The 25841-nt window shown below is 38.8% G+C and overlaps 2 protein-coding genes across 3 annotated transcripts; one reads left to right on the top strand and one right to left on the bottom strand.

The window, feature by feature from the left end:
• Positions 1-1177: 1177 nt before the first annotated feature.
• ttll6 (tubulin tyrosine ligase-like family, member 6) lies at positions 1178-13296 on the bottom strand. Its single transcript, XM_073490148.1, has 15 exons — positions 13213-13296; positions 9888-10093; positions 8936-9054; positions 8363-8493; positions 8121-8277; positions 7899-8042; positions 7510-7595; positions 7193-7418; positions 6919-7097; positions 6593-6781; positions 4341-4503; positions 3731-4003; positions 3565-3624; positions 2377-2491; positions 1178-1446 (listed from the first exon to the last, which is right to left on the bottom strand). Exons 2-15 carry the CDS (start codon positions 10090-10092, stop codon positions 1190-1192), a joined length of 2304 nt encoding a protein of 767 aa, XP_073346249.1. The 5' UTR covers position 10093; positions 13213-13296; the 3' UTR covers positions 1178-1189.
• Positions 13297-16748: 3452 nt separating this feature from the next.
• Positions 16749-25840, top strand: calcoco2 (calcium binding and coiled-coil domain 2). 2 transcript variants are annotated; one of them, XM_073490273.1, is made up of 15 exons: positions 16749-17638; positions 18115-18298; positions 18390-18492; positions 19494-19654; positions 19876-20001; positions 20114-20239; positions 20827-20925; positions 21002-21111; positions 21220-21289; positions 22535-22702; positions 22786-22974; positions 23813-23929; positions 24005-24191; positions 24574-24599; positions 24984-25840. In XM_073490273.1, the coding sequence occupies exons 2-15, from the start codon at positions 18128-18130 to the stop codon at positions 25146-25148; spliced, it is 1818 nt and encodes a 605-aa protein (XP_073346374.1). In that variant the 5' UTR covers positions 16749-17638; positions 18115-18127; the 3' UTR covers positions 25149-25840. The 2 variants fall into 2 exon arrangements, with proteins under 2 accessions (XP_073346374.1, XP_073346375.1); XM_073490274.1 differs by having other exon boundaries at positions 17570-17638; positions 24987-25840.
• Position 25841: the final 1 nt, after the last annotated feature.

The following is a 25841-nucleotide window of genomic DNA, read 5'->3' as shown; positions in this document are numbered from 1 at the left end:
AGGCCTGTGAGTTTTGTCCGTCAAATATCCAGTTTTTCTTATATTTATGTAAAAAAATAAAGACTTTGGCGTGAGAGGCCTTACTTAAAAATATATTTAGTACAATATCTAGGTTTTAGAAGCTCTTGAGGCTTGATCAGGCTTTAAAATCTCTTTTCTTTCTTATGCACGATACACATTTTACCTAAAGGAATATTAATATACTTCTGCAAACCGTCAATTATTGCTTAATTTTCTGAGCTATTAAATTCATCTAATTAAACATGCAGGCCCTACATTTCCCACAGGCTCTTGTTTTGGAGGATTTCGTGTCAGATGGTTGTTATAGTTTGAAAGTTTTTTGTCTTCAGTCTGCGGCCAAAACAAAGAAACCGGATGCAGAGATGCTGTAAAACTTTATGGCCTCTTTAACTCCGTAAGCTTCCAGATGAAACCAAACACAGGAGCGAACTTTTTTTACACATTAATTATAAGTTAGCAGAAAACTGAATAAAATAAAAAACACAAAAAAATATTTTAATGAAATAACTTATCGTAAAAAAGAAGAGCAGAAACTGAAATAAAAGAAAAACAAATAAAAAAACAGGTCTAATTGTGCTAAAATTGTCCCAAAATGAAAGAACATCACATTTAAATAAAAAAGATATTTTATTGACCATCAGTGCAAAAGAAAAAAAGTTTTTCAGTACTTAACTGCACAAATTTCCTTGAGAAAAGAAGCAGAATGCCTTTTTTATTTTCTAACATCCCTCAGTTTATAATCTGAATTAATACTTTAATATTCATGAGAATTACATTTAGTTTCATTGAGCCACTATAAGCTCATTTCAACACCCAGTAATCAGTGAGTTCATCAGATCCTGACACATGTTTTCAGCAGATTTGTGACTCTATTGAGTGTTAAGTCTTCTGCTTTTATTTTGGCACTGTATGTGAGGTTTGTGTGAGATAATTCCTCCTCTGAGCGAAACATTACACATCTGTGAGCACACACAGAAGGTAGACAAAGTTAATAAGCCATAATGTTTCTGCAGTGCTGGAGGTTATATAGTGGCAAGCAGCATAAACTGCAGGTGTCAAGATGTAAAATCTGTCTACAAACATGAGACATTCATCACAGGCACAGTTTGATTCTGTATTTTCACAGTTTAAAGCCTCTCTACCTCCTCAGGTCCTGTTTGTCTACTCCTCACTGCCCTTTACCGTGCTGGGGGGCTCTGCGGGAGGAGTTGCGGGCGATGTGAGAGAAGCCAGGCCTTCTGACCAGGGGGGCTCGAGTGGAGACGACGAGGAGGCTCTGCAGGGCGACGGGGTCGTGGGACGTGTAGGCTCTGCAGCGCAGGCCTGCTTTAGGGACGTGGTTTATGACGGGGATGCTGGGACGGGACCGGGTGTCGGTGTAGGAGCTGCTCCTGCTGTCCTGCCTGACAGCCAGAGAGCTGCCGGCTGATGAGGAAACGGAAAAGAAAATGTGTCATCAGGGAAAAATATAACTGGAGATAAAAAGAGAACAATCAGACAGTCGGGCTGTGAAGTGTATTGGTCTGATGGAGTTTCCTGTTGTTTTTTAATTATGAGTTTATGTGTCGGGAAACTGGATTTGTGATTTTAAAATACCAAACAAAATTCACACAAAACAAGACAAACCAGTGCAATAATGATATTGTTTTAAATAAAAATTAAAAGTACAAACTGGCCTCATTATTAAAGTTTCATTATGTTAATCTTTGTATAATAGATGTGATGGACACAGTAAGGAATTATTTTAGTATTTCCCAACTCAAATGGTGAGCATTAATCATTATTTCCCCACATTTTTTTCCATTTGAAGCTTGTTTTTCATCACGAGCCACTTTGTCATCTTACAGCTTAATTTATCTTTAGAATATAATCATATATGCTGCATTAAAAGTGTTTTTGTAATATATATTTTTTACAAACAAAACATAAAACAAATACACAAAACAATAACTCAATTCTGGTTATGCAAATAAAAAATATTAAGATGTTTTTTATTGGCTTGTTAATGCAAAAATATACACGTCATATGTTTGACAAGACCACAACCAACACCCATGAGATGTTAAGACAATAAAAACAATGATAAAATAATACAATTTTAAATAGTACAAGTTTTTAAACATAATACAAAGATTATACATTACATTGTAGTCTTATGTTTGAGTGACTCTTGCAGGTAATTCCAAGTCAAAGTGGTCCAAAAATGGCTGCCAGAGCCTTTAAAACCCCCGAGTGGACCCCCTTTTAATCACATGACTTACCAGCACCTGTGTGATTGCTGTACTTTAAAAAGCTCAAGGAAATCAAGTAAACAGAAATCAGATATAAAGATGTAGAGTGTGTAGGTGTGTTTACCTGGCAAGTGTACCCTCTGGGCGCTGATGGTCCTCCGTACGTCTCCAGCTCGGGTGTGGCTCTCGGGCTCAGACTCATTCAGGCTCCTCTGGTCCATCATGGGCCTGAGCAGGCGCTGCTGAGTCAGGTGGGAGTGGATGTGATGGAACACAGCGACAATATTATGTCGATTTAATCCTCCTTCATGATGATTTCATTAGAGCTGCACATTATCGATAATATTCACCGCCGTGCCCTTCATCTGGACAGCCTGAGCGTTGTATAATCACTGACAATGACCCAAAACATCAACTGATAACAAGTGTTTATCCTTCACTCATAATATTTGACTGCTGTGTGTCCGTTCCTAAAAACTCTGGACATTCATAACTTAAAATCAACGTTTAAAATGAAATAATGGATGTGGATTTACATTAGAATACTTCTTAATTCTACACATTCAGAGTTAAAACAGACATTTCAGAGTATAACCAACTGAACAACAGCATGCACTGCTTGGCCTCTTGGAGAATCTACAATTTTATTTAGAAAATATATCTCTTATATATAATCCTGTGCAAACTTAGTTAATATTAGTTAGAATAGCTGTAACGATTATGATTTGATTAATCATTTGTAAGAAAATTAATCTGCAACCATTTAAATAACCAATTAATTGTTTCAGTAATTTTTCAAGCAAAAATGTCAATTTTTCTTTGATTTTAGCTTCTCAAATGTGAGAATTTGCTGGTTTTCGCTGCCATATACTGAAATAAAGTACATTGAATGTCTTTTATTTGCATTAAACAAGCTAAATGAGGACATTACCGAGGGCTCAGAAAATTATGAATGGTATTTTTAAAACTACTTGTAAACATTTGATAGATTGAACGATTACTTTAGAAAATAACCTGCAGATTAATCTAAATGAGCATAATTGTTAGCTGCAGCACTGGTGTGAAACTGCAAAACAATTAGAGAAAAATGTTTGTTTTTTTCTTTTCAGTTTGGTAATTTCAAAGGAAAAAACATACGGTCCATTAAAGTCACTAAATAACTAAAGTAGCGACTAAATTGGTGACTTTTGTATGATATTTTAAAGGGGAGGGGTGCCTTACATTGCTAATTTCTTTAATTAAGAATATTTCTAATTAAAATATTGGATTATTTGGACAGGATTTGTGTTGTCCTGTGTCTCCTGTGACATACCTGCCGGTACATCTGAGTGCTGGATGGCTGCTTCGTCCTCAACTGTGTCAAAGAGTCCAACTGAAATAAGAGAAAAACCGCTCAGTGACTGGAGGCTAAAGAAGCACAATTATTTAAATTGAACAATAAACAAGAACACACTCTCATATGTACAGTTAGCTCTTACCTTCGTCTGCTGCTGTCTCTGCTGAGCCTGTTTACTCTGCTGGTGGGCGTCCTGCTGGATTCCCCCTCCTCCAAGTTGGCTCTGCAGCAGCTGGTAGATCCCCAGGTCCCGCAGCAGTTTCTTCCTCTGGAGGAGTGCATCAACCCGCTCCTGCTCCTCCATGTCTGCCTTCTTCTTATCCTCCACCTCCTCCTTCTCCTCCTCCTGCTGCTCCTGCTTCTCCTCTCGGACTTCTGCAGCCTCAGGTTCCATCGTCACACTGGACGGAGGCGGCTGCAGAGAAACATTTGATTCAATTTGTTTTTATTGCCTCACTGTATGTGTAGCCACCAGTCTGCATTTACAATATATCTGCAATTACTGTCACTGAATAACGTTGATAACACTGTTTGTTTTGCCTGTCTTGACAATAAAAGATATTTGAATTCGAAATGAGAGACACCCAATAAAAATGATCTGCAGGAATATTATTCTAGCTAATTTAAATTTGGCCATAGTACATTTACTTTGAGGGGTCAGCCAGAATATGAACCATTCATCACAGGGCAGAAGCTGTTTGACGCCCTCTTGTGGCTTCATGTGGCCGCTGCATTTTTAATGACAGTCTCACCGGCTGTGGGTCACAGTCACAGTTTGAGTTGGGGGTTTGTGTCTGTGCTCGAGGTCGTGGTTTAACTCTCTCCCCGGCAGTCTCCCCCTGTAGGTCTCTCCTCCGGCCTCCCCTCTGGTCTCTCTCCTGCTCCTGCTTCAGTCTCAGCTCCTGCAGCTGTTGCCTAAACACATAAATAGCTTTAGCATCCTCTCTCTGGTAATAATAATAATCATAAATTACGAATTAATTCAACATAATCAGAATGCTAATCTTTTTATCTATTACTGTGTTTCAATTATTGTTTCTAATCCTGAAGCTTAACCTAAAGATTAAAGAAATTAAAATGAAATTCTTCAATGATAAAAGCAAAAAGAAGAGCAAGTTGCCACCAAAGTACATTCAAAAATGTCAATTATTATTCAGTTTATCATCACCCCTCTGCCAGTCTAAGTTTTTTCCATCTAGCTGCATATGTGTTGCATTTGTCACTGGTATTTCAGGTTTAAATTATTAAAAAATCATTAAAATAAAATAAAAAATTTCCAAGGAGGATGATTATGCTCTCACAATTGAGTTTAGCACATTTTAAATCACACATAAATACTGCCAGCAATGTCCAAAGCACCCTAACAATGAATACTTTGATACCATTTGGTGAAAGACTATTAATCTGTACCTGTTTTAATTCAGTTATTTTTGTATCGTGTATCTTTTATTAACTGTACTTAAATACTTGTTTTAATTAATGGTTTTATATTCATGTCTTTTATGTTATTTTAAACTGTTACTCAACATCATTGTAAATGAGGACCTGCTCTGAATGATCTTCAAGTTAAAATAAAGGTAATACATACTTCTGCCTTTATATTCCATCTTTTTAGCCATATTTGAATTCTGGTTTGATCCCTTTATCATAATAATGACACTTCTGCTGTACTCCAGACATATTTTAAGATATATAAAAATACTCTGCATGGAATAATAATTAAATTAAACCATGTTTGATGAAACGTCTGATATGGTTTCCCCCTCACTGATGAATCCATAAATGAGTTTCATTTCCAAAAGTTTAACCACAGGGCAAAAGAGGTCTCCTACTTCACAGTGAGGGCCATTCTCATTGTTTGTGCACTGAACATTTCCAAGCCTCGGCATCACGCTTGTATAAGTTGCATACCTGAACTTCCTCTCTAGCAGATGAAATGTGAAAACCAACTCTACACAGTGAGGCTCAGACATCCAAGTGAAGTAGCAATAGGCCAAACACATATATATTTTTTTTTTTTCTTTAAGTTTCATTTTGGTCAATTATGTTAGTATAACTACCCATTTTAAGACTTATGGTCAATGCAGAGATATTTTAGATAAAGTGCATTATTAACAAACAGTAGTTACGGGCAGTGATTGTCAGTAACATCACTGCCTTACCTCCTTTTATTGATTCATTCACAATTCCCAAATTTCCAGGAGCCAATGGTAACCAAAGGTGCAAAAACCAAAGATATGCAATTAATAAAGATATAAAAACAGAATATAATAATTACATTTATGTCACTATATCTAAATAATTCTAATACAAGTTTTTGTCAACATTTTTTAAAACAGGTTAGATAAATTGGCCAATAATACCATTATTATTAATATAACAGGTACTAATTTGTTGTCTTTTCTCTTCATAAAGACCGGATAAGACTGCAGCATCTTGGGGGGAAAAAGTTTATTTTATTTGCTTAAGAAGAAAATGAGATGGGATTGAATAACCCAAAAAAAAAAAAAAAAAAACATGAGCTAGTTGAGTTTTGAGTGAAACACTTTGCTCTCATCATTGTGAATAAAAATGTATAATATTATAAAGAAAATCCTTGATCATACATTTTAATGGGCTGAGTGTGCCATCACGACCACAAACACTTTTTTTTTGACTACTTTTTGTCAATTGATGTCCTGTTGGTCAACTTGATCAATTGACTAATCATTTCAGTAAGAGCAGGGTTGAATTAAATTACAACCACATCACTCTTGTCATGATGCATAACCCCATGTAGCAGGTGCAGGTGCAGTTTTTTGTGATATTTTTCCTTTAAACATCATATTGAGCAGATAAAATGTTCTCACTTTCCTGTGGTGAACCACCTCATCTATTTTTACTTCTCCACTGTTTCTGTGCGACAACCTCATGGAGTCCACGCATAAAAAGATCAATGTGCATCACTAACAGCTTCTGCTCTTTACTGGACTGTATCGAGTATGTTGAAAGCTGCTGCGGGTACCTGGCACACTCCTCTCTGGCCTTGGATGCTGCCGTCTCCTGGAAGAGCGAGCTGCTGTGTTTAAAGTACTTGTCGTATTTCTCTCCTCCCTCTCTGGGATAGATCCTCTTGAAGCCTCCCAGGTGTTTGGCCTCGTACCTCTCCATCTGCTCCACCGTGGCTGCCTGGCACTGACGCAGCTCCTCTGACCTTATGATAAAACACACACGTACACACATGAGCACACACAGTAACAGTCACCTGCATATCTCTACAGGAGGCACACAGGAATGAGTGTTTGACCTTGGAAATAAAATAACACACCATTTGCATCTGACAGAACCTACCTGGCCTCTCTGGAGCTGTGCTGCTGCAGCCTTTCCTTCACCCTGCGTCTCTCCTCTTTGGTGATCTTGCGTCGGTCGCAGGCGCCCAAGTTGATGAGGACTAGGGTGTCGTACAGTAACGCGTCCTTCACCTCGCGGTCCAGCTGCGAGTCAGTGGTAAAACTTGGGGAGTGATTCACCTGGACACACACACAAATACAACAAGGCTCTTCCTGAAATCTGCATATTTATGGTTGATAAGCATCATTTTAAACAAAGGGGTCTGGTCTTTTACCTCCAGCACCCAGGGTCTGAGCCGGTGATCCAGCAGCACATCGAAGCCCAGGATCTCAAAGCAGGCGCTGCCGGTGATGTGGTTGGGGAAACAAGTGTGGTAGTTATGTTTGAGGATGGGGTGAGCAGAGATCAGAGTCTTTATGATCACGTCCTCGATGTCGTTCCACATCTTGTCTGTGTTGCAACTGATGGACTCCAGGAGCTTGCTGAGGGTGGAAAGCTTTCTGAGGGACAAAAAACAACAAACACGCAATCAATATGCAGTATTTTAAGAGAATGAATAACATGGCAAATACAAGGATTGTGTGTATTTACCGTTTGCTGCCCGTATCCTCATCACGGACAAAGTTCTCACTGTTCTTGTTGATGGAGTAGTTTGTGAGATGCATGCACACATCATCCTAACATGAGACAAAGCAAGAGAGATATATCACATACACAAAACAAATATACAGTCATACTGTTGTACATATACAAGTTCTGGGGCAGCCTGGCTAATGAGCTTAGCTTTTTCAATTGTTGTAAAAAAAGCTACAGGTTGTTATTAGACCTTAAACATTAGTTGATTATTGTTCGACAGAATATTAATCTTCGACAATTTATATAATTAAATCAAACTACAGTCAAATTACAATTAAATTGCAAAATTTGATTGGTTTCAGCTTCTCTAATCTGATTATTTTGTGTATATCTGAGCCTCTTACCATATTGCTGTGTGTTGGCTCGTTGTACTTGGTGGTGCAGAAGCGAGCCAGTCCCTCCTTGAACATGAATATGCTGAACGGGTCACATGACGTCACCAGCACGTAGATACGCAGGTCAAACTTGAATCCGTCAAGTATGAAAGGCTGGAGAGGGAATGAAAAACTTGTAAACTCTGTGTGTTTCTGTGTAGATGCTGTATGTGTTGGTTAATAAACCCTCACCTTGGAGATGTAAACCTGGCAGATCATATGTTCTCCAGGTTGAATTTCTTTACTTGATTTGGTGATGAAGATGCCTTTGCCTTGGCAACCGGTGTCTGGCTTACAAATATATGTCTTGCTTTTTTTGGCCCTGGTGTAAGCTTGGAAGTCACTGTAACTGCAGAGTACAACCAACTGAGGAGTTAGTTTATTAAGACACACTGAAAAAAAATAAATTAAAAGAGGAAAAACTGCAAACTGACTCTGCAGGAAGGCACCACGTTCTGGGGAAGATGTTGTAGTCTTTGGGGAAAAGCTTGAGCATTCGGTTCATGTTTCTTGCAAGTGAATCTTTGCGGCAGATCTCATTCATCCCTGGGAAATGGTTTATTTTCTGCAAAGACATAAAAGACACACACAATTGTATTTGCAGGGCAATTATTCGGTATGTGAGGACTGTCACCAAGGGTATTATATACAGTACTTTTATGTGTAAGTAATAAACCAATCCACCTTACTCATTCAGAGAGGAATCGTTGGTGCTGAATAGCTCCTGCACTGAATTACCCAATTAGATTACAAATTGATTACCTGAGCTGAAAAACTGTTATGAGCCATGAACATTGTGCCACAATCACATAATCTCAATGGAAATCTAGAGTTTTTATTAGTTCATGGGAAGGCATATTGAGGATAAGAATTTAAATCAGAGCACAATGACTCGTCCCTCTGATTCGTTTTTAGCTTCATTAACATGACTGAATTCAGTGTAATTAGCCTTTTATGGAGTTGGCAGTAATGTGTATGTGTTGGTGCGAGCAAATTCAGTGAAATACCTGGTATCGTTTCATGTCCTTAACACGGTCCAAAGACACAGAGCAGTCCATCCAAAACAGGGTCCAGTCTTCACCCTCCATCGCCTCTCTGAGGCCGTATCTGCGAGCAGCTCGCCGCACTGACACAAACAAACAGCGAGGAGTATTTTTACTGTGGTGAGTGTGTGTTTACTACTGAAGTGCATGTGTTTGTTAAAACAACTATACAAGGACTGACTTAGGAACTACGGTCATATGACAATAAATAGTATGCAGTTAAAATACACAACATGGCCAAAAGTATGTGGACAATGACACATTACACCCACAATCCCACATGTGACTGTTCAGCATCTCATTACAAAGCTATTAGCAGTAATCTGCATGACAGCACTGATGCTGCTTTTTCCTTGTTTCCAACTTTATTGAGTGAAAGACACACGTATTTGTATTGGTCTTAGATGCTGGTGTTCTAGTGCCATATCTAATGGCACTGAATGTCATATATTTCACCTGAAAATTGAACAAAGGAGCCCGAACCATGAAAAACCGTCAAGTAGACAAGGTTGTCCATATAGTTTTGGCCATGTAGTATATATCTAGTGCTTTGTTTGACTCCAAGAATCCACTCTACACGACTAAAGTTTCTGTAAAGTACTAACAGCTGGAATGGTGCAGAGTATATATCTGCACTAAATAACAGAATAATAGACATTTATGGTTTATAATCTTTGGCCCAAACTTACCACTTTCATATTTGCAGTTGGTGAGGTTGATCCACAGTCATCTGGAAGAGAAGAGAGACAGAGAGAGGGACAGAAATCTGCTTTGCTGCAAGGTCCTACCTAGCTTATGCCTCATAACGCTCATCTTCCTTTCCCAAGTGATGAGGACAAGTGAGAAAGCAAAAACTTAAGAGCCTCCAGGACAAGTTACAAAATCATAACTGTCAGGATGCTCAGAGGAAATATACCTGCAGTGGGAAATAACTGTGGAAGTACATATGGAGGAGGTCCAGCAGTAAAGTACCTCTTCTTGCCTTTTCTCCTCTTCTTGGTGGTGGGCAGCGGGGTGCGAGTGCAGGCTTCAGTTTGGCTTTCTCCCCCCTCTCCTTCTCCCTGCTGCTCATATTTATGTGCATCATCATTTCTGTCTGGGCTGTCCACAGGTAGACCCATCCTGCATGAACAAAAACAACAACAAATGTGCTCATTCCACTCTGAGCATATGCAAAAAGCTCATGTGACAGTGCAGACAAAGAAACAAATGATGCCATTCCATTTTTAACACACATTTCCTCATTTTGATGGTATGTTTTTAACGGGATGTGCTGTACAGCCACACAATGAAATTCAATCAAACAGAACAAAGTACATGCTGTAAGTGCGCGCATGGAGTCATGTTTCCGTTTCCATTTCTCTCATCAGGTGAGTGCTCTGGCTGTCAGCACATTGTCACACACTGGCATTCAAGAGTTATTGTGGCAGGACGGATACAAATAGTGGGCAATAATTCAACAATAGCGAGAGGGAATTAACTGTAACACCAGCCAGAACTTAGACTGTGGTGCTTTTCATTACGTTCATACAAAAGGGACACCAAACATAATATCAGCGAGGTAAACAATATACTAGAAATGACTTAAAATATATCTGTCTTCTCATTCTTTATATGAAATTGTTAGAAGATGTCAGTCCAAATGTTGTATATGATCCCATGTCAGGTTAGATAAATACAGTACAACACGTCTTTGGTTATTTTATGACCTAGTATCACTTTTAGCAATACCCATGCATCTTCCCTATTTCTGACACTCCCTAGAATACATGAGTGTCCACTGTCTACCATGAATGTATTATTTAGATCTGGATACAATTGCGGCGCCCAGCCTTGCTTCCGATCTTGCAAAGTGGCCACTCGCAGTATTGCAGCAAAACATTCCCCTGCGGCCCATAAAGCATTATCCCCATTGAGCACCATTATAAAAGAGACGTCTGTAAAACTGTTGACTTCACACCACAAACTGCAAACCAGCTCAATTATGTTTCTTTCTATTATGAATTATTGTATTGACAAGACACTGTACCATCAACATGATTTTGAAGCTGATATGTTAAGGTAAAACAGTTACATAATGTTGCTGTAAGGAGGAAGTAGGCTACATGTAATAGGAGTATGGTGGAGTCTTTGGTGAAAAACCTCAGGAGAGTCCATGAAAAGTTTCTGACACTCCAGATAAAAAAGAAACTCTGTGTTCGGAGTAATTTCTGAAGAGAGCGCTCCGGGGGGCCGGAGAGATGGGGGCTAGCTCACCTATAGGCTGTCAACAGCACAAGTGTTTTTCACTGCCATTTTTTTTCCTGGTGATGGAAAAGTTGAACCGAATAACATGGCAAGCCACCAAATTGTTAATGAGATATTCATACTCCAGTAATGTTAACCTTTTGTTGATGCTAGAGGAAAAGTCAGGGATCATCAAAGTCATTAGTATTCATCCTCAGGGGATATTTAATGTCTGTAAAAAATGTAATGTCAATCCATTTAATAGTTGCTGAAATATTTAATTCTGGACTAAAGTGGTAGACCAACTGACTGACATTACGATGCACAGAGCCATGCTGTTACCAAAGCTCAAATCTAAAGTTTCCATGAATAAACTTGAGCGACTTTAATTCCACTCATGTGTTCTTCTTTTGTTAATGTCCATCTGCACTCTGACCCCAGCACAGCAGCCAGCACTCATCACAGCAGCCAGCACTCGTCACAGCAGCGTCTCAGCTGTTCGTCTCTGCCTCCTATCTGGTGTCTTGTAGGGTGAAGGAGAGTTCAAGTTAACTCCTGGTAATGATGGCGACAGAATACTAGGGGGTGGTGGTGGCAGTAAGGAGGGACATCCCAGGTACACTGCGGGAGGTTACGGTGCTAGGTAACAGTATTCTGATCCAGTGATCTGGATAATCCTGGCCCTGAACTGTGAGCTTTACACTGGGCCGAGACGCCCCACTGACCTCAGCCCAGATACAGTTACAGCCCTGCAAAGGATTTCTCCAAGGCTCTTCCTCAGCGTGCAACAACAACAGGTACGTGAATAACACCTTCGAATTATCTGTCCTCAGCAAACAATGACTGGATCCAGTATGAATGACTTTGTTAACTGCTCAGTGTCATTACATGACATTCAAGATTCAGGTTACACCTTCACACGCCATGCTGGCAAAAATTATTGTCTACCGTCATTTTAAAAAAAAACTACAGAGCTAAACACTGAAACAGTTTGTTTGTGATACACTTACAATTTTAGACATCTAAATCTTGTTCATATGGAAGTTGAATATTTAAAGTCGCTTTGGATAAAAGTGTTTTCTTTATTAATGTTACGTAATGGAAGAAAAGACAAACCTTTGAATTATGTAATTATGTTATGTAACATGTAAACACTCAAAATTAGGGCTGCAACAGACAATTATCTTTACTATCAAGTCATTATAAAAAAATTTTAAATTCAATTACCAATTGTTTAGTGTAACGAATTTTAGTTGGTAACATTCAAATATTAACTAAAATGATCAACAGAATGTGAAGTATTATGTTGAAGAGAGGTTAGCATGCAAACCAGCTAGCCCTGGCCAAATTTGGGTATGAACCGGTAAATACTAACATATTGCAACTTTAAAGTGAAGGTAAATAGTGCTCATTACAGGTTACAAAAGGCCAAAGTCATGTCTTAAAATTGCTAATTGCTGTCTAACAACAGTCCAAAAACCCAACAGTATATAATTTGCAATTATATTTTGTATATAAATTAGATAATTAGAAAGATAATTACTGTAAGTAGTAGATATATTACTTAAATTATTATCAAAATCACCATCAGCTAATTTTCTGTTGATGAATTGAATTATTCTGTACTGTACTGTATCGAGGTGCGTATATGCTGCGCTTCATATCATCAGGTCCATTTATCAGCAATAATTTACACTGAATTTTCCAGTATAGGGCCAATATTAATTGTGCATCACTAGTTAAACTAATGCAGTCTAATGCAACTCTGAAAAAAAATCCTGCATTCATGACATTTTAATAATCACTCTTGGTTGAAAGTGTTTGATTAGTTCGAGTGCAGTTGAATTGAATCTAACATTTAGTCTGCCCTCATTAATATAAAAAATATTATGAACACGTAAGTCATGCTGTTCTATCAGACTGTATTAAGTTTTAGCTATTTCTACCTTTCTCAAAGTAGCCTTGTTTACCCCCCTTGTGTCACAGTCTTCAACTGAAAAATGATTCTTACTCACCTAAGCCTACATTTGTGATGACAGTGGTGTTGGAAGATGCCTCCGCCCGTCTGCCTCCACACGTTTTTGACACACGAATCTTTGTCTCAGGAGCCCTTTAAGACGCTGCCACACTCCTCAGCAGACAAACCAATGAGCCACATCTCGACCTTGTGCACCGTCTGCCTCTGGGGAAAAAAAACAGTAGATTTGTATCATCACAAGGATGGCTCAGTTCAGATTGACTTACACACTCAAGCAACAGGCCCAGCGGTGGATCTGGTGACCAATTAGAAGCTGTGGGGACAAACACCTGATCCCTGTTGACATGATGGAGAGAAAATGAGCAGGAGACCCCAGCAGGGAGCGAGTAGAGAGGGATAATCCCTGATATTTGTTCACTGAAATAGGAGAAGTGTTTGTCAACGCATCGAGTTGTTAAATTTAAATCTGTGCTGAAAAGCGACCGCAGCACTGTGTGGTGTAAGCGAACAGGCAGGACATCTGTCGTCTTCGCCAAGTTGAAATGGAGTAACTTCAGTTGAAGCTTAGTCTTCCATTGCAGACATTAAAACTGGTGCACAGGCACAAGAGGAGACCTGCGAGACAACCGCCAGGTTATCAATCAAATAAACAAGACTGGATGGTGATGATGAGGTGTAAAAATAACACCAAATGACCAGAACTGATACTGGATTTTTTTTGGTGCCGGTTCTGATGCTGATATTAGGGAGTTAAAAAAAAATCTGCTATAGATATATCTACTGATATTCTTATATACATCGAATATATAAATAGTTACAGACATTGTTTTGGTCTCAAATGTGGCTATAAAACATTTGAGACACGTACATGATGAATGCAACAATACATTTTATTGTCCAAAATGATATCAGTGCACTAAAACTGTATATTTGGGAGAGAATTTCATAATCATAAATGATCCCAAGCAATTTTTTCTGCATTATGTTTGGCTAAAAATATTAATATTCATATTTGCACATATCGGACAACATGTACGTATGCCGATACCTAGAAATAACCAACCTTGGCATGGCTACAATAGTGCTGAAATTAGTTCTTGATTAATGACTCAATCAACATTAATAAATCATTGGTTGACACTCTACACCCCTCCACACTTATCTACCTTTTGTCATTCTTGAGATGCTTTAAAGATCACCTGCTAAGCTTCCAGCACTGATGTCAGCTGCTGAATTTACAAGTCATGACAGCACGTGCATTTGCAGGTATTTATGCAAACCTCTATGTGCGTGTGAGAGAATTACATGGGCAACATGAGCTCTCACACAATTACAGAGCCAGGCAATTATAATTTAATGGGACAATGTGTTTTAATGGAGATGTTAAATGCAGATAGAAGATTGTGCGCTCTTCTCTCTTTTGTATGAAAAATGGCAATGCCCCAGGTGTTATGTTGTCTGCTTTTGTCTGTAAATAGGTTGGCTGTAAATTGTTAATTGTAATTGGTGGTTTGTTCTCAAATTCCACTCTACATGAACAGCAATTGCCATTTTTTAAATAAAGGTTTGTGTAACATGTTCTTCTATTTCGTTGTGCCACTGGAAACAAACATGCTAAAAACTGCTCAGGCCACATTAGTAACATTCATTTCATGACCAGGTAAAGACCTACAGTCTTTAGTAATGTATTTTTCTGACCAGAATGTGGACCACACAGACAAATATTTAAAAATAAACAGTACACTGCACTGTACAGTTATGAAATTTCGTTCATATTCAGTGTAACTTGTTAATGAGCTATAAGGTGAAGCTACAGAAAGATGAAAAATGTATAAGGGACTGCCAGCTGGCCATATACACCCTATGGCTCACTGCCAAACTAACTGATATTTAAAGGAGTGTCCCCTGAATGAAATGTACTACCGAGAAAGCTGAACATAATCTCATTGCAGTAAACTGTGATTTGATACAGTTGCAACAGATGAACTAGATAAACATGAACTTTACTCAAAACATAATTGTAATATATAACAATGTATACCTCTAAAAAGGTGGCTTCTGTAGCTGGTTACGGTAGCTGCAGGTGTTGCCCTGAAATCTGTGACCCCTCAGATTACAGACAGTAATCTATACAGCACCGGCCACCATGTTACTCTAACAATAACCAAAAAATGTCATCATACCTCTAGGTCATAGAGAGGGTCACATTTGCACTGTTATAGATTAAACTAAACAAGATATTTCTTCAAATTTGCTCACAAATTTGCTCACATGCACACATTACAGCATCAAAACTAATAAACAACTAAATATGATACATAATATGATACTCACAGGGGCCATGATATGCATTATGAGTACTTTTACTTTGAATAATTCAAGCACATTTAGTACTTTTACTTGATCCAGTACTTGTAATAGAGTATGTTTTCCAATGTGTTGTTGCTATTTTCAAAAGCTCTGCATACTCACAGTTTATCTTCGTTTTCTTGTCTGATATTCAGCCAAAACGTCTCTGAATTTTACTGTCACAAATCAACACATAATACCTTTTGAAAAGCGACACAATTTGAACGTTTTAGTAAGTTAGTATGGTTAATTTTAACGCTAAATTAAGCTAAACCTGGCGGCTAACAGCACAACCTATAGCTAGCTAGTTATATATGCTGTGCTGTTGCTATGGTAACGGAATGCTGACTTCTCCCTAGTGATTTCACGCCAACTGCCACTAGCAACAAGACTTTGACAATTCAACTTTCAAACGACTTTAAACGACGTAAACCTGATATTACCGTTGGATAAAGGCGCCTCCTCTTATTCCCGAACAGTTAACGCGGACCGAGCAGCTTTTTGTGATGTTGTCGACGTGAACGAGGCTCGGCTGGACGCACGGAGGAGCCGCGACCTACACATGTAAACATGAATGAACTCGAGTCACACACACATGCGGTGCCTTCAGATGGAACGTCCTCGTCCAGCCTTTAGCCAATCACATGCAAGGAGGGTAAGAATTCTCGCCCTCTGATTGGTTGTTGGCTCACCGATGAGAAAAGATGCATCTAGTGGACGATCCACAGGTGCACTCTGCAGTCTGGAGGATTAATCCATTATGAGCAGGTAATTCCTATTAAATTATCATGTTGCCACCCTGAAAAGAAAATTCTGATCAGGCCTGCCCTGAAAAAATGTGAATAATGTATGTCGTTTGTTATTTTATTGCAGCATTCGGATGAAATACCTCAATCACACGTCAAAATAAAAGTATTTTAGGTGTTATACATAATTAAATCTCTATTTTACTAGATTTATTTATTTTCTCAACGTAAATATAACTTTTCAATATTTTAATGCGCTCGGGAATATTATATGAAACATACTGTGCAGTGTTACAAAGCAGGTTCACAGAGCAGCATCAGTTTCACGACGTTAAAGAGTTTGGCTCCCTCTTGTGTTTTTATCTCACACTGCATAAAGAGAGGCAGGAGCGAGTTATTAAGATTGGACTACAATTCCCACAATTCAGCCCACGTGTCTGACCTCAACGCAACTATTGATGCCTTCAACAACAATCGGAAACAAGGGAGCGATGTGTTTGACGTGAGCGCCTGCGATATTTTTTGCCATTTTTACCATACTTTTAGGTGAGTTTCTTTTGCAGTTCATACAAATATTACTTTTTAATGTACTTGAAAATGACAGAAAACACAAACATACGTAGAAAAGATAAAATATGTGTAAAATAAAAAAATAAATAAAAAAAACTCGTTTACAATTTTTAGACAATGTAGAACATAAAAGGTGGTGAGGTTTGATGATTTATAAATAAAATAAATAATTTGAACGTCTTTGGTCACAATTTACTGCTCAATTTACCCTCATGCAACTGATTAAAAAACAGTAGTAGAAAAAAAAAGTTTCATATCAAAAACTGCCATAAAATACTATATAATAATATTATTTTCAACTTTCACTGGGTTACTAATTTTTCAACTAACATCAAACCTCATAATAACCAAATATTAATTAATTTTCAGCATATTAATGGTACATGATATGTACAACTGTGTTAGCTGTGTGTCTCTAATATATCCGGTGTATTATAAACATACTATATGAGCAGAGGTTGAAATTTAAAGTAAAAAAAAATTAAAAAGCACCTTTGCCAAAATGTATGTGATATGCATTAATACAGCCAAAATGATCTAAAATTAAAGTAAAAAAAAAAATCAAAGGTATCAATAGTTGCATGAGGGTTAAGAAATCAAATAACTGTTTAGGTAAACAAAAAGCAAAAACAAACAAACAAACAAACACAAAAAAAAAATCAAGGCAACTATTTCAGATATTTTCCCGAAGATTCGGGTGCTATAAATGTCCGAGGAGCGCCTGAACGCAGCACAGCGCCTGGACTCGGACGAGCAGACGGCTGGTGTGTCGGTGCTGTGACAAGTGACGGCGATCATGTGAGTTTATTGTTGTTATCCGAGCATTTTATATAAATGTTGTGTTTGTTGGAACAGCTTGTGTTTAAAGAACAGTGTCGTGTGTGAGAGTAATCATTAGATAATATTTCGGGTGCGGTCACTTTTCAATCACTTTCGGTTTCCTTTATTTTTAATGTTATTCTCCAAGTTTAAAGTTACTATAACAGATTAAATCAGTGCTCGAGAGGAAGGGAATTGTCATAAAATGAAGTATCAGCTTTTTTTTTTAGCTGTTGGGAAGTGTTTTAAAGTCAATACGGAATGCGTAATGAGTTTGGAAACAAAGATTGTACGTGCGCAAAAGCAAAAAAAACAGCAACAACAGGAAGAGTGACGCTTATAAAAATACCGGTGTAGCTGTCTGTAATATCACAGGCCATCTTGTGGCACCTGCTGTCATCAGTCAGACTCATGACATGTTGTTTCACCATCAGTCTTTATTTGTTTACTGGCAGACTCTTGGTCAGCATGGAGGGCTCCACAGAGGCAGCAGCAACAGGCTCCCCAACACCCACCTTCTCCCAGGTGGTGTTCATCGACATCCCCCACTCTTACCCACCTTCAACCCACATCACCTGCTGCTACACCCTCAATGCTGCCTTGCAGCCCAACCCCAGAGACTGGGTGGGGATATTTAAGGTGAGGAAATGATAGCAAACCTGCTGTTATTTCTGTGAGGTGGATTAAAGACTCTCACTGTGAGTTTTGTCTGATTTTTTTTATTGCACAGGTTGGATGGAGCACAACAAAGGATTATCATACCTTTGTGTGGGTGGAGCCATGCCTGGATGTGGTGGGGCAGCAGTCGATGACGAGACAGGCTGTGTTCAAGGGTGAGAAGTAGTTTCACTTTTAAAGCAGGCTGATGATGTTTGGTTATGTTTTGATGTACACAGCCAGTCAGAAATGTCGAATGTGTCAACATTTAAATCTTTTTTCATGAGCTGCTATCACACGAGTCTGATCCTCTGGCTTTGCATCGCTGTCACAGACACACAGTCAAATCCTCTATGCAAACTAGACAGTCAGATTTTGTTTTAGCTCACCATACCTAAATCCAAGTAATATACTGTGTCTAAATCCAAGTAATATACTGTTTCTAAGTCCAAGTAATATACTGTATCTAAATCCAAGTATTATACTTTTCTTAATCCAAGTAATATACTGTACTAAAAGTAATATACTAACCTAAATCCACAGAATCCACCACCTAAATGAAAGTAATATACTGCGTTTAAGCAAGGTAACAAACTGTACCCACAGAGTAATATACATTACTTATTGAAAGCAATATACTCTTACCTAAAGAAAGAAATATACTGTGTAACTAAGTAAAGTAATATACTGTTGCTAATGTAAATGAAGAACTTCGTACTTGTGACTCCTCATCACAGATCGTGTCCCTGTGGACTTTAACTGTGCCTTCAGTTTTACAGCAGAACATTAACAGTGAGGGTGTGGTTAGTTTAAGTGTCAACCACAAATGAACAAATGTACAGTGTTCAGATGGTATTGATCCGCATGGTAGTGGTTATTTATTGATTAGTTCATCAACAGAAAATGAATCAGCAGCAATTTTGATAACCTTATATAATCCTTCGGTTATTAAATAAGCAGTAAATGCCAAATCTTTTCTGATTTCTTCTCCTCAGAAGTGAGGGTTTGCTGCTTTTTACTGCCTTGTATTGTTAATTGAGTTTTTTTTTTATTTTGGACTGTTGGTCAAACAATAATAAGCACTTAGAAGACATACATTTTAACAAATTGCGATGTGCACTGTGCTCGGACTTCAGATTTTGCTCCCTAGCAGTCCGCTCTGCTCTTGTCCCATTAGATTACTACCTGCCGAAGGATGAGATCGAGTTCTACCAGTTCTGCTACATCGACAGCACCGGACAGGTGCGAGGAGCCAGCACTCCTTTCTGTTTCAGAAACCCAGCGGAGCAAAGCATGGAGAGCAGCCAGGACGATGAACTCCTGGTCATCACAACACAGGTATCAAACGCTAATGACAGATTTGGAGCAAAAGCCAGCGACTGTATATTTATCAGACATTAAACGACTGTTCAAATCAAGTACTTTTGAACTTGCAGACGGGGTATTGACTGATGATAAGAGCTCTGTGTGAGAGGCAGAACTGTTTATATCGAATGAAAAAACAGAGGGCAAAGGTAAATAAAGCTTTATATTGACTCAATGTGTTTCTTTGAACCCAGGAGCAGCTCGAACAGAGCGGCCGTGTGAAGGCTGAGCTGCAGAAAGAGCTGGAACAGAAAATGGATGAAAACGAAACCTTGAAGAGAGCTCTAGAGAGGGAACAGCAGGACGCCGCCAGCTTGAAGGTCTGCTTATCTCATTTATCTCAACGTCTCGGTGATAAACAACACATTTGCTCATCGTGCAACAGAGGAAGTCGAACTTTGAGATTAGACACAGCGTGGTTTATTTCTACAGGGGCAGATTGAGGAGAATGAGAAAGAGAAGAGTGAACTGGTCAAAGAACGGGATCACATCAAGGAAGAAAATGAAAACTTGAAAGGCACCTTACAGAACCAGCTGAAAGAAACAGACCACCTCAAGGTTTGTTGTTGTTTCACGTAGGGCTGTGCACATGAACAAAATCTAATATCCAGATATGTCATTTTAAATCCAAATAACAAAACATGTCAACATATAGCACATTTTCTGTAAATTCAAAAAATGTTGACATAAAGAATGTGTTTTGCAACTAGAGCTGCAACGATTAGTTGATTTATGATTAAATCTACTGAAATGTTTTTTTATTGCCGACTATTTTAATAATCGACCGATCATTTCAGTCATTTTTCAAGCACTAATGTCAAACATTTGCTGGTTCCAGCTTCTTAAATGTGAAGATTTGCTACTTTTCTTTATCATTTATGACGGGTTTTGGGAGATTTTGATGAGCCGTTTTTGACATTTCATAGACTGAACAATTAATCATGAAAATAATCTGCAGATGAATTGATAATTCAAATATCTTTTTAGTTGTAGCCCTGTTTGCGACACAATTAAATGGATAGAGCTTAATTTGAAATGACGCATGATATAATTGTTATATCGCACAGCCCTTCATGTTGATGTGTTCAATCTAAACTCAGTGCTCCAACATCAGTGTGAAAACCTAAACTTGGTTCCCACTTTAGGAGATGTTGACCCAGATGACAAAACAGATGGAGGAACGTAACGCTGCTGAGCAGAAAAGTGCAAGCCTGAGTTTAGACGTAGCCTCAAGACAAAACGAGGTAAGATCGTTTCATCTCGCTGTTAAAAGCTCAGACAAAATCTTGTATGAAGCCTTAAATTTATTATTTGTTTCAGGCACAAGCTAAGGAGAAATACGACCGAGCTGTGGCGAAGATCAACCAGCTGAAAGAGGAGCGCGACGAGCTGAGAAGGAAGATTGATGCTCAGGGTGATGAGATGAACATGTGAGTCAAGTCTGCACATTTCTGTCTATTTTCATAATTCAAGGAAACTTTTAGATAGTGTTGATTTAATTTTTCTGGCCACTAACGGCTTTATTTTGTGTGTTTTAGGCTCAATTCCAAAACCAGAGAACAAGACAGGGAACTGTTCAAAATGAAAGACAGCATCCAGCTCCTGCAGGTAAATCTACTTTGCAGTGTGAAGCTTGAAAGTTATTGATTAGAAACCCACCGAAAAGACCAAAACTCTTCTGCTGTTTGACTACCATTCCCTGTCTGTAACACTCAGACCAGAGCACATTGCTTCCCGCTGAAGATCTAAAATAAACAGCTCGCAAATATATAGTCTTATTCAGAAAAACTGTACTTTTTAGTAAACACACGAGGGAACTGAAGAAAAAGTGCTGTTGTTTGGGACTATTTTCAACTGCGGATTAATACACATTTGGTGCTTTAGAGTGCACATATTTTGGGTAAATAACATTAAATATTTAGTTTCTTTCTTTCAGTTCAGGCTGGTGGCCACGTTGTGGAAAGCGGGCAGGATGTGTGTGAATGTGACTGGCACAAGATAAAGTTATGCATAATTAAGGACATGGGAAATGGAAAGGCAGGAAGTTGTATGTATTGAGTTGAAATAAATTACAGAGGACATCAGCCTGTTTTCATTTTATGAATTTGTTTTTATTGAAGCAAAATAGACATTTTTACGTAAACAAATACACATGTTAAAGATGATATGAAGTAAAGTATGATAGAAATTTCTCCCTCGTCAACTGAAAAATAAGACTAAAATACAACGAAGAAAAGTCCCAATGTACATTAATAAAGTATATATTACAACATTAAGTAGTGAATGAGAACACGAGGGGAACCACCAGCTATTCTTGGCCTTGTGTGACAACATAACCTCAACTCAAAAGGTCCACTTAGCTTTTTCCAAGTTCTCAACCACACCAAGGACTTCATAAAGCGAATGGAGCTGGCTTAGGTGTCCTCATGTGAACTAATAAAGAGTGGTTACATACTGAGGGGGTTTCCTCTCGGCTGAAAGATGGTCTTTGGCATCAGTTGACACCTGAGCCGGCGGCATTCGCTGATGAGGACTGTCGCGTGTGATTTAAAGCTTGTAGAAAGCAGGTAAGCAGAAATTTGAGTTGAGATTATTTTGTCCCATGTTCGACATGTCACCCAATACAACAGTGTGGCTCACTGATGGGTTTTTAATAGTTTTTGGACAACAACTGAGCTCTATGGCACATAATTGTTGGTAGAATTAAGGTTAAATCTGCTCAGAAACTAAATCCATTCCATTATAGACACCGTGACTGTTGCACTGGCAGGATGTGAGAAGTCATTGAGGTCAGGATGTGAAAATTGGTTTGCTTTGGTCCTGTACTTGAATCTTTGCTTTACCTGTTTTCAGGTTGACCTTCAGAGCAGCGAGAAAGAGAAGGAGAGGCTCTTTACAGATCTGCAGAGGCTGCAGAGCCTCACACAGGACATGGACAACATGAAGAGAGAGAACCAGGATTTATGTCGGAGGCTGTCGCAGCACGACACGGTGCAGACCTGTCAAGATGATGATCTGAGGGTGAGAATGAATAACAAGAAGAGGCTGAAAGTTTTTAGACTTTTCTTTATCCTAAATGCTAAATGTTACTTCCTCTTCTTCAGGGGCGGTGTCAGACTCTTGCCCGCCAGCTACAGGAAGCTCAGGAGAAGTTGGCTGCTGAGAGGGAGGAGTCCAGAAACATCAGGAGACGAGGTGATTTTCTGGACAAAGAGCTGCAGGACATCAGGGAGCAGCTGGAGAAACAGGTCTTAGCGCATGAGGAGGCCCAACGGATGAATAGTAAAAAAGAGGTAAAGTCAGAATCTATAAGTTAAATTTACTATGTGGCCAAAAGTATGTGGACAGGTTTGGTCTGGGGCCATTTTTGTTGTGTTGAGCGTTGTCCTTTTAGGGTCTCTTCGTGCTACAGCACAGACTGATACTGTATTTTAGACAATATTGTGTTTGTGGAAGGTCCTCTCCTGTTTCAACATGACTGTACTCTTGTGCACAAAAAAGTAAGTGCTTTACAAGAGGGAGAAAACGGGAAAGAGAGAGAATATGAGAAATGACGACATGTAAAACTGAGCTGATTAATGGTTGTATTAAAAAAAAGCCAAAGAAAACAAATAACAGATCCTTTTAAAGATTTGGCTTCCCTGAGACGTGGAGGGAGGCTGTCCAAGAGCTGTGCACAAAGCCAGCTCTGACCTTAACTGGAAATTATCCCCCTGCATCAGTGTTGGACCTCACTGATGCTCTTCTGGCTGAATGGGAGCAAACAGGTCTTAAAATTTGGTAGCAAACCCTGAAACCAGACTAGTGGACGCTGTTAGAGCAATAGATTAAAGTTGAATTCCTGTATTTAGAGACATGGACCCTGTGTTTACATATTTTGATGTGTAAATGACCTAAAGGTACAGAAAGTTTTTGGAAATGGCAGTCAAGACACGGACTGCGATAGCTGCAACGTAATTTTTGTGGGCAGCATCGTAAGTCCAGGTTGAAAAATATTGGAATCCCACCTCGATGTTCAACAATCACATAAAATGTTCAGATGTCCATATACTTTTGGCCATATAGTGTTCAAGTCAGGTTTGCTTTCAGTGTGTGTTGAAAACTGTCTTATTTCTCATTGTTATTTTTCAGCTTATGCTCAGAGAGGCACATGAATCGATCGCAGACAAATGCGGCCTCATAGAAGATAACGAACGCATGATGACGTTTTTGAGTGAGGAGAAAGAAGAGCTCACCAGAGAAAACCAGGTACGTTTAGACACTGACCGGATCAACGCTTTGTGTTATAGACACTCGTTTGACCACCTGCTTTTCTACTTGCAGAATCTCCACAATGATATCGAGGAGCTGCGCAGAGCTTATGCCGAGCTCCACGCAGCCCCCCCTGCTGACACAACATACTGTCATGCGCAGCCTGGCACCACCTCACCAGCTGCAAATATCTCTTTCACCCCTGAATGGCAACAACCGGAGACACCTGAGCAGCCTGATGACCTGTATGAGAACATAGGTGAGTAACAGGCTCTCTTTAATCTCATTTTACTTCACCTACAGCTGTTCTTGTTCTCGATGATTAACATGCTTTACATTTTAATTGCCTTATTCATTTATCAGCTTTTATTTGACTGATTTGGCTTTTTATTGTTGTTTTTTTTATCCATTTTTTATTATATTTGTATTTCTTAGTGTCTAGGATCGTTTGCCTATTTTCATATGATCAGTGTGATGAAGTATCTTGATTTGTGAGGCATTTATTTACAAAATTTCATTTAACATAGTAAGAGTGTTGTTGTGTGTATGTCAGGTTATGTCCAAGAATAAAAGCCAGGAGTCACTGAGAATGAATAAATAAAAATTGTTTTAATGATCTGGTGTTTCCTCTTTCCTTGCAGAGGGTGTTGAGGAACCAGAGGAAGAGGTGAGTCCGATAGTTTCTCAAGAGTGATTAGTACAGTATAAGTAGAGCGAGGAGGTTATGACCTCACCTGTCCCTTCACTAATACGATTCCTGTCCAAGTGGCGAACTCTGGCACTGAAAAGTGAAGCCACGCAGGAAAAAACAAAAACTGTAGCTCCAAAAATGAGTCAATCCCCACAAGACTTCATATTATAATGCCCAACTTTACAGCAGATAAAAACCTGTTTTCTCCCTCCCTCACGAGGCATCCAGATATTCACACACGCGCCTGACAGTGACTCGTCTGTTTACAGTTTATTTTTGCAGCGGACTTTAAAACATAATCTGTTCCCTATTTTGTTACCATTCCTCATGTGCTGCTGCTGCCTCTATTTCTGTTCCCAGCAGGCGTTGGTGTGTCGTCACTGCCAGGAGAGTTTCCCTCTCATAACTCGCCAGGAGCTGGAGCAGCATGAGCAGAGTCACAGAGTCTGTCCGTTCTGCACGATGATCTGTGACAACATGGAGCAGTCCGTGTTCGAAGATCACGTCTATGGCCACGAGCTGTGAGAACGGGCACCGGGCCAAAACCTCTCGCTGGGGATCATTTATATGACTGGAGAAAAAATGTCTTACAAGTTTGGTGTGTGAAGGATCAGACTGATATTTTTGCATTATTTTACTAATTAACTACAAATTATATAGACTTTACATTATTGTTTTTCCCAACCTCTCACTCTGCTATTAGTGCGTATCCTGAGTTCAGTATGCAGTATGAATCAGCTGGCAGAGACTTGAAACCTGCCTAAGTCACATAATCCATCACAGTGAACATCATGTCCTCCTTTATTTTGGTCAGATGTTATAAATAAAATAACACCCTTCAGTAAGATTTTGGAAAATAAACAGCACTATGGTATTTACGATTAGTAGTAAATAGGCTAAAATATGTTTGGAATGGTCCTTTAAGTGGATGAAATCTTAATTGAAAATTAAGCTTTGCACATTTAAAACTTAATATATTAACCACAATGCTTCATTTACAGTACAGTATAGCTTTGGACCTACAGTATCCTCTCTCAGAGGAAATATTGATCCATTATAACCAGATCATAGTGTTTATTTCACTTGATTTTAAAATGTATATGACAGAACGAATTGTTGATATGCGGTTAAGGTATGTAACAGCTGATGTATATGAATGGATGAATGTAATTGCATTTAAATATTACTGGTGGCACAATAAAAATGCAGATGCTGAAG

This window comes from Pagrus major, chromosome 20 (assembly GCF_040436345.1).
Source record: "Pagrus major chromosome 20, Pma_NU_1.0".
Taxonomy (NCBI): domain Eukaryota; kingdom Metazoa; phylum Chordata; class Actinopteri; order Spariformes; family Sparidae; genus Pagrus; species Pagrus major.
This window is presented reverse-complemented; position numbering and strand designations above follow the sequence as displayed.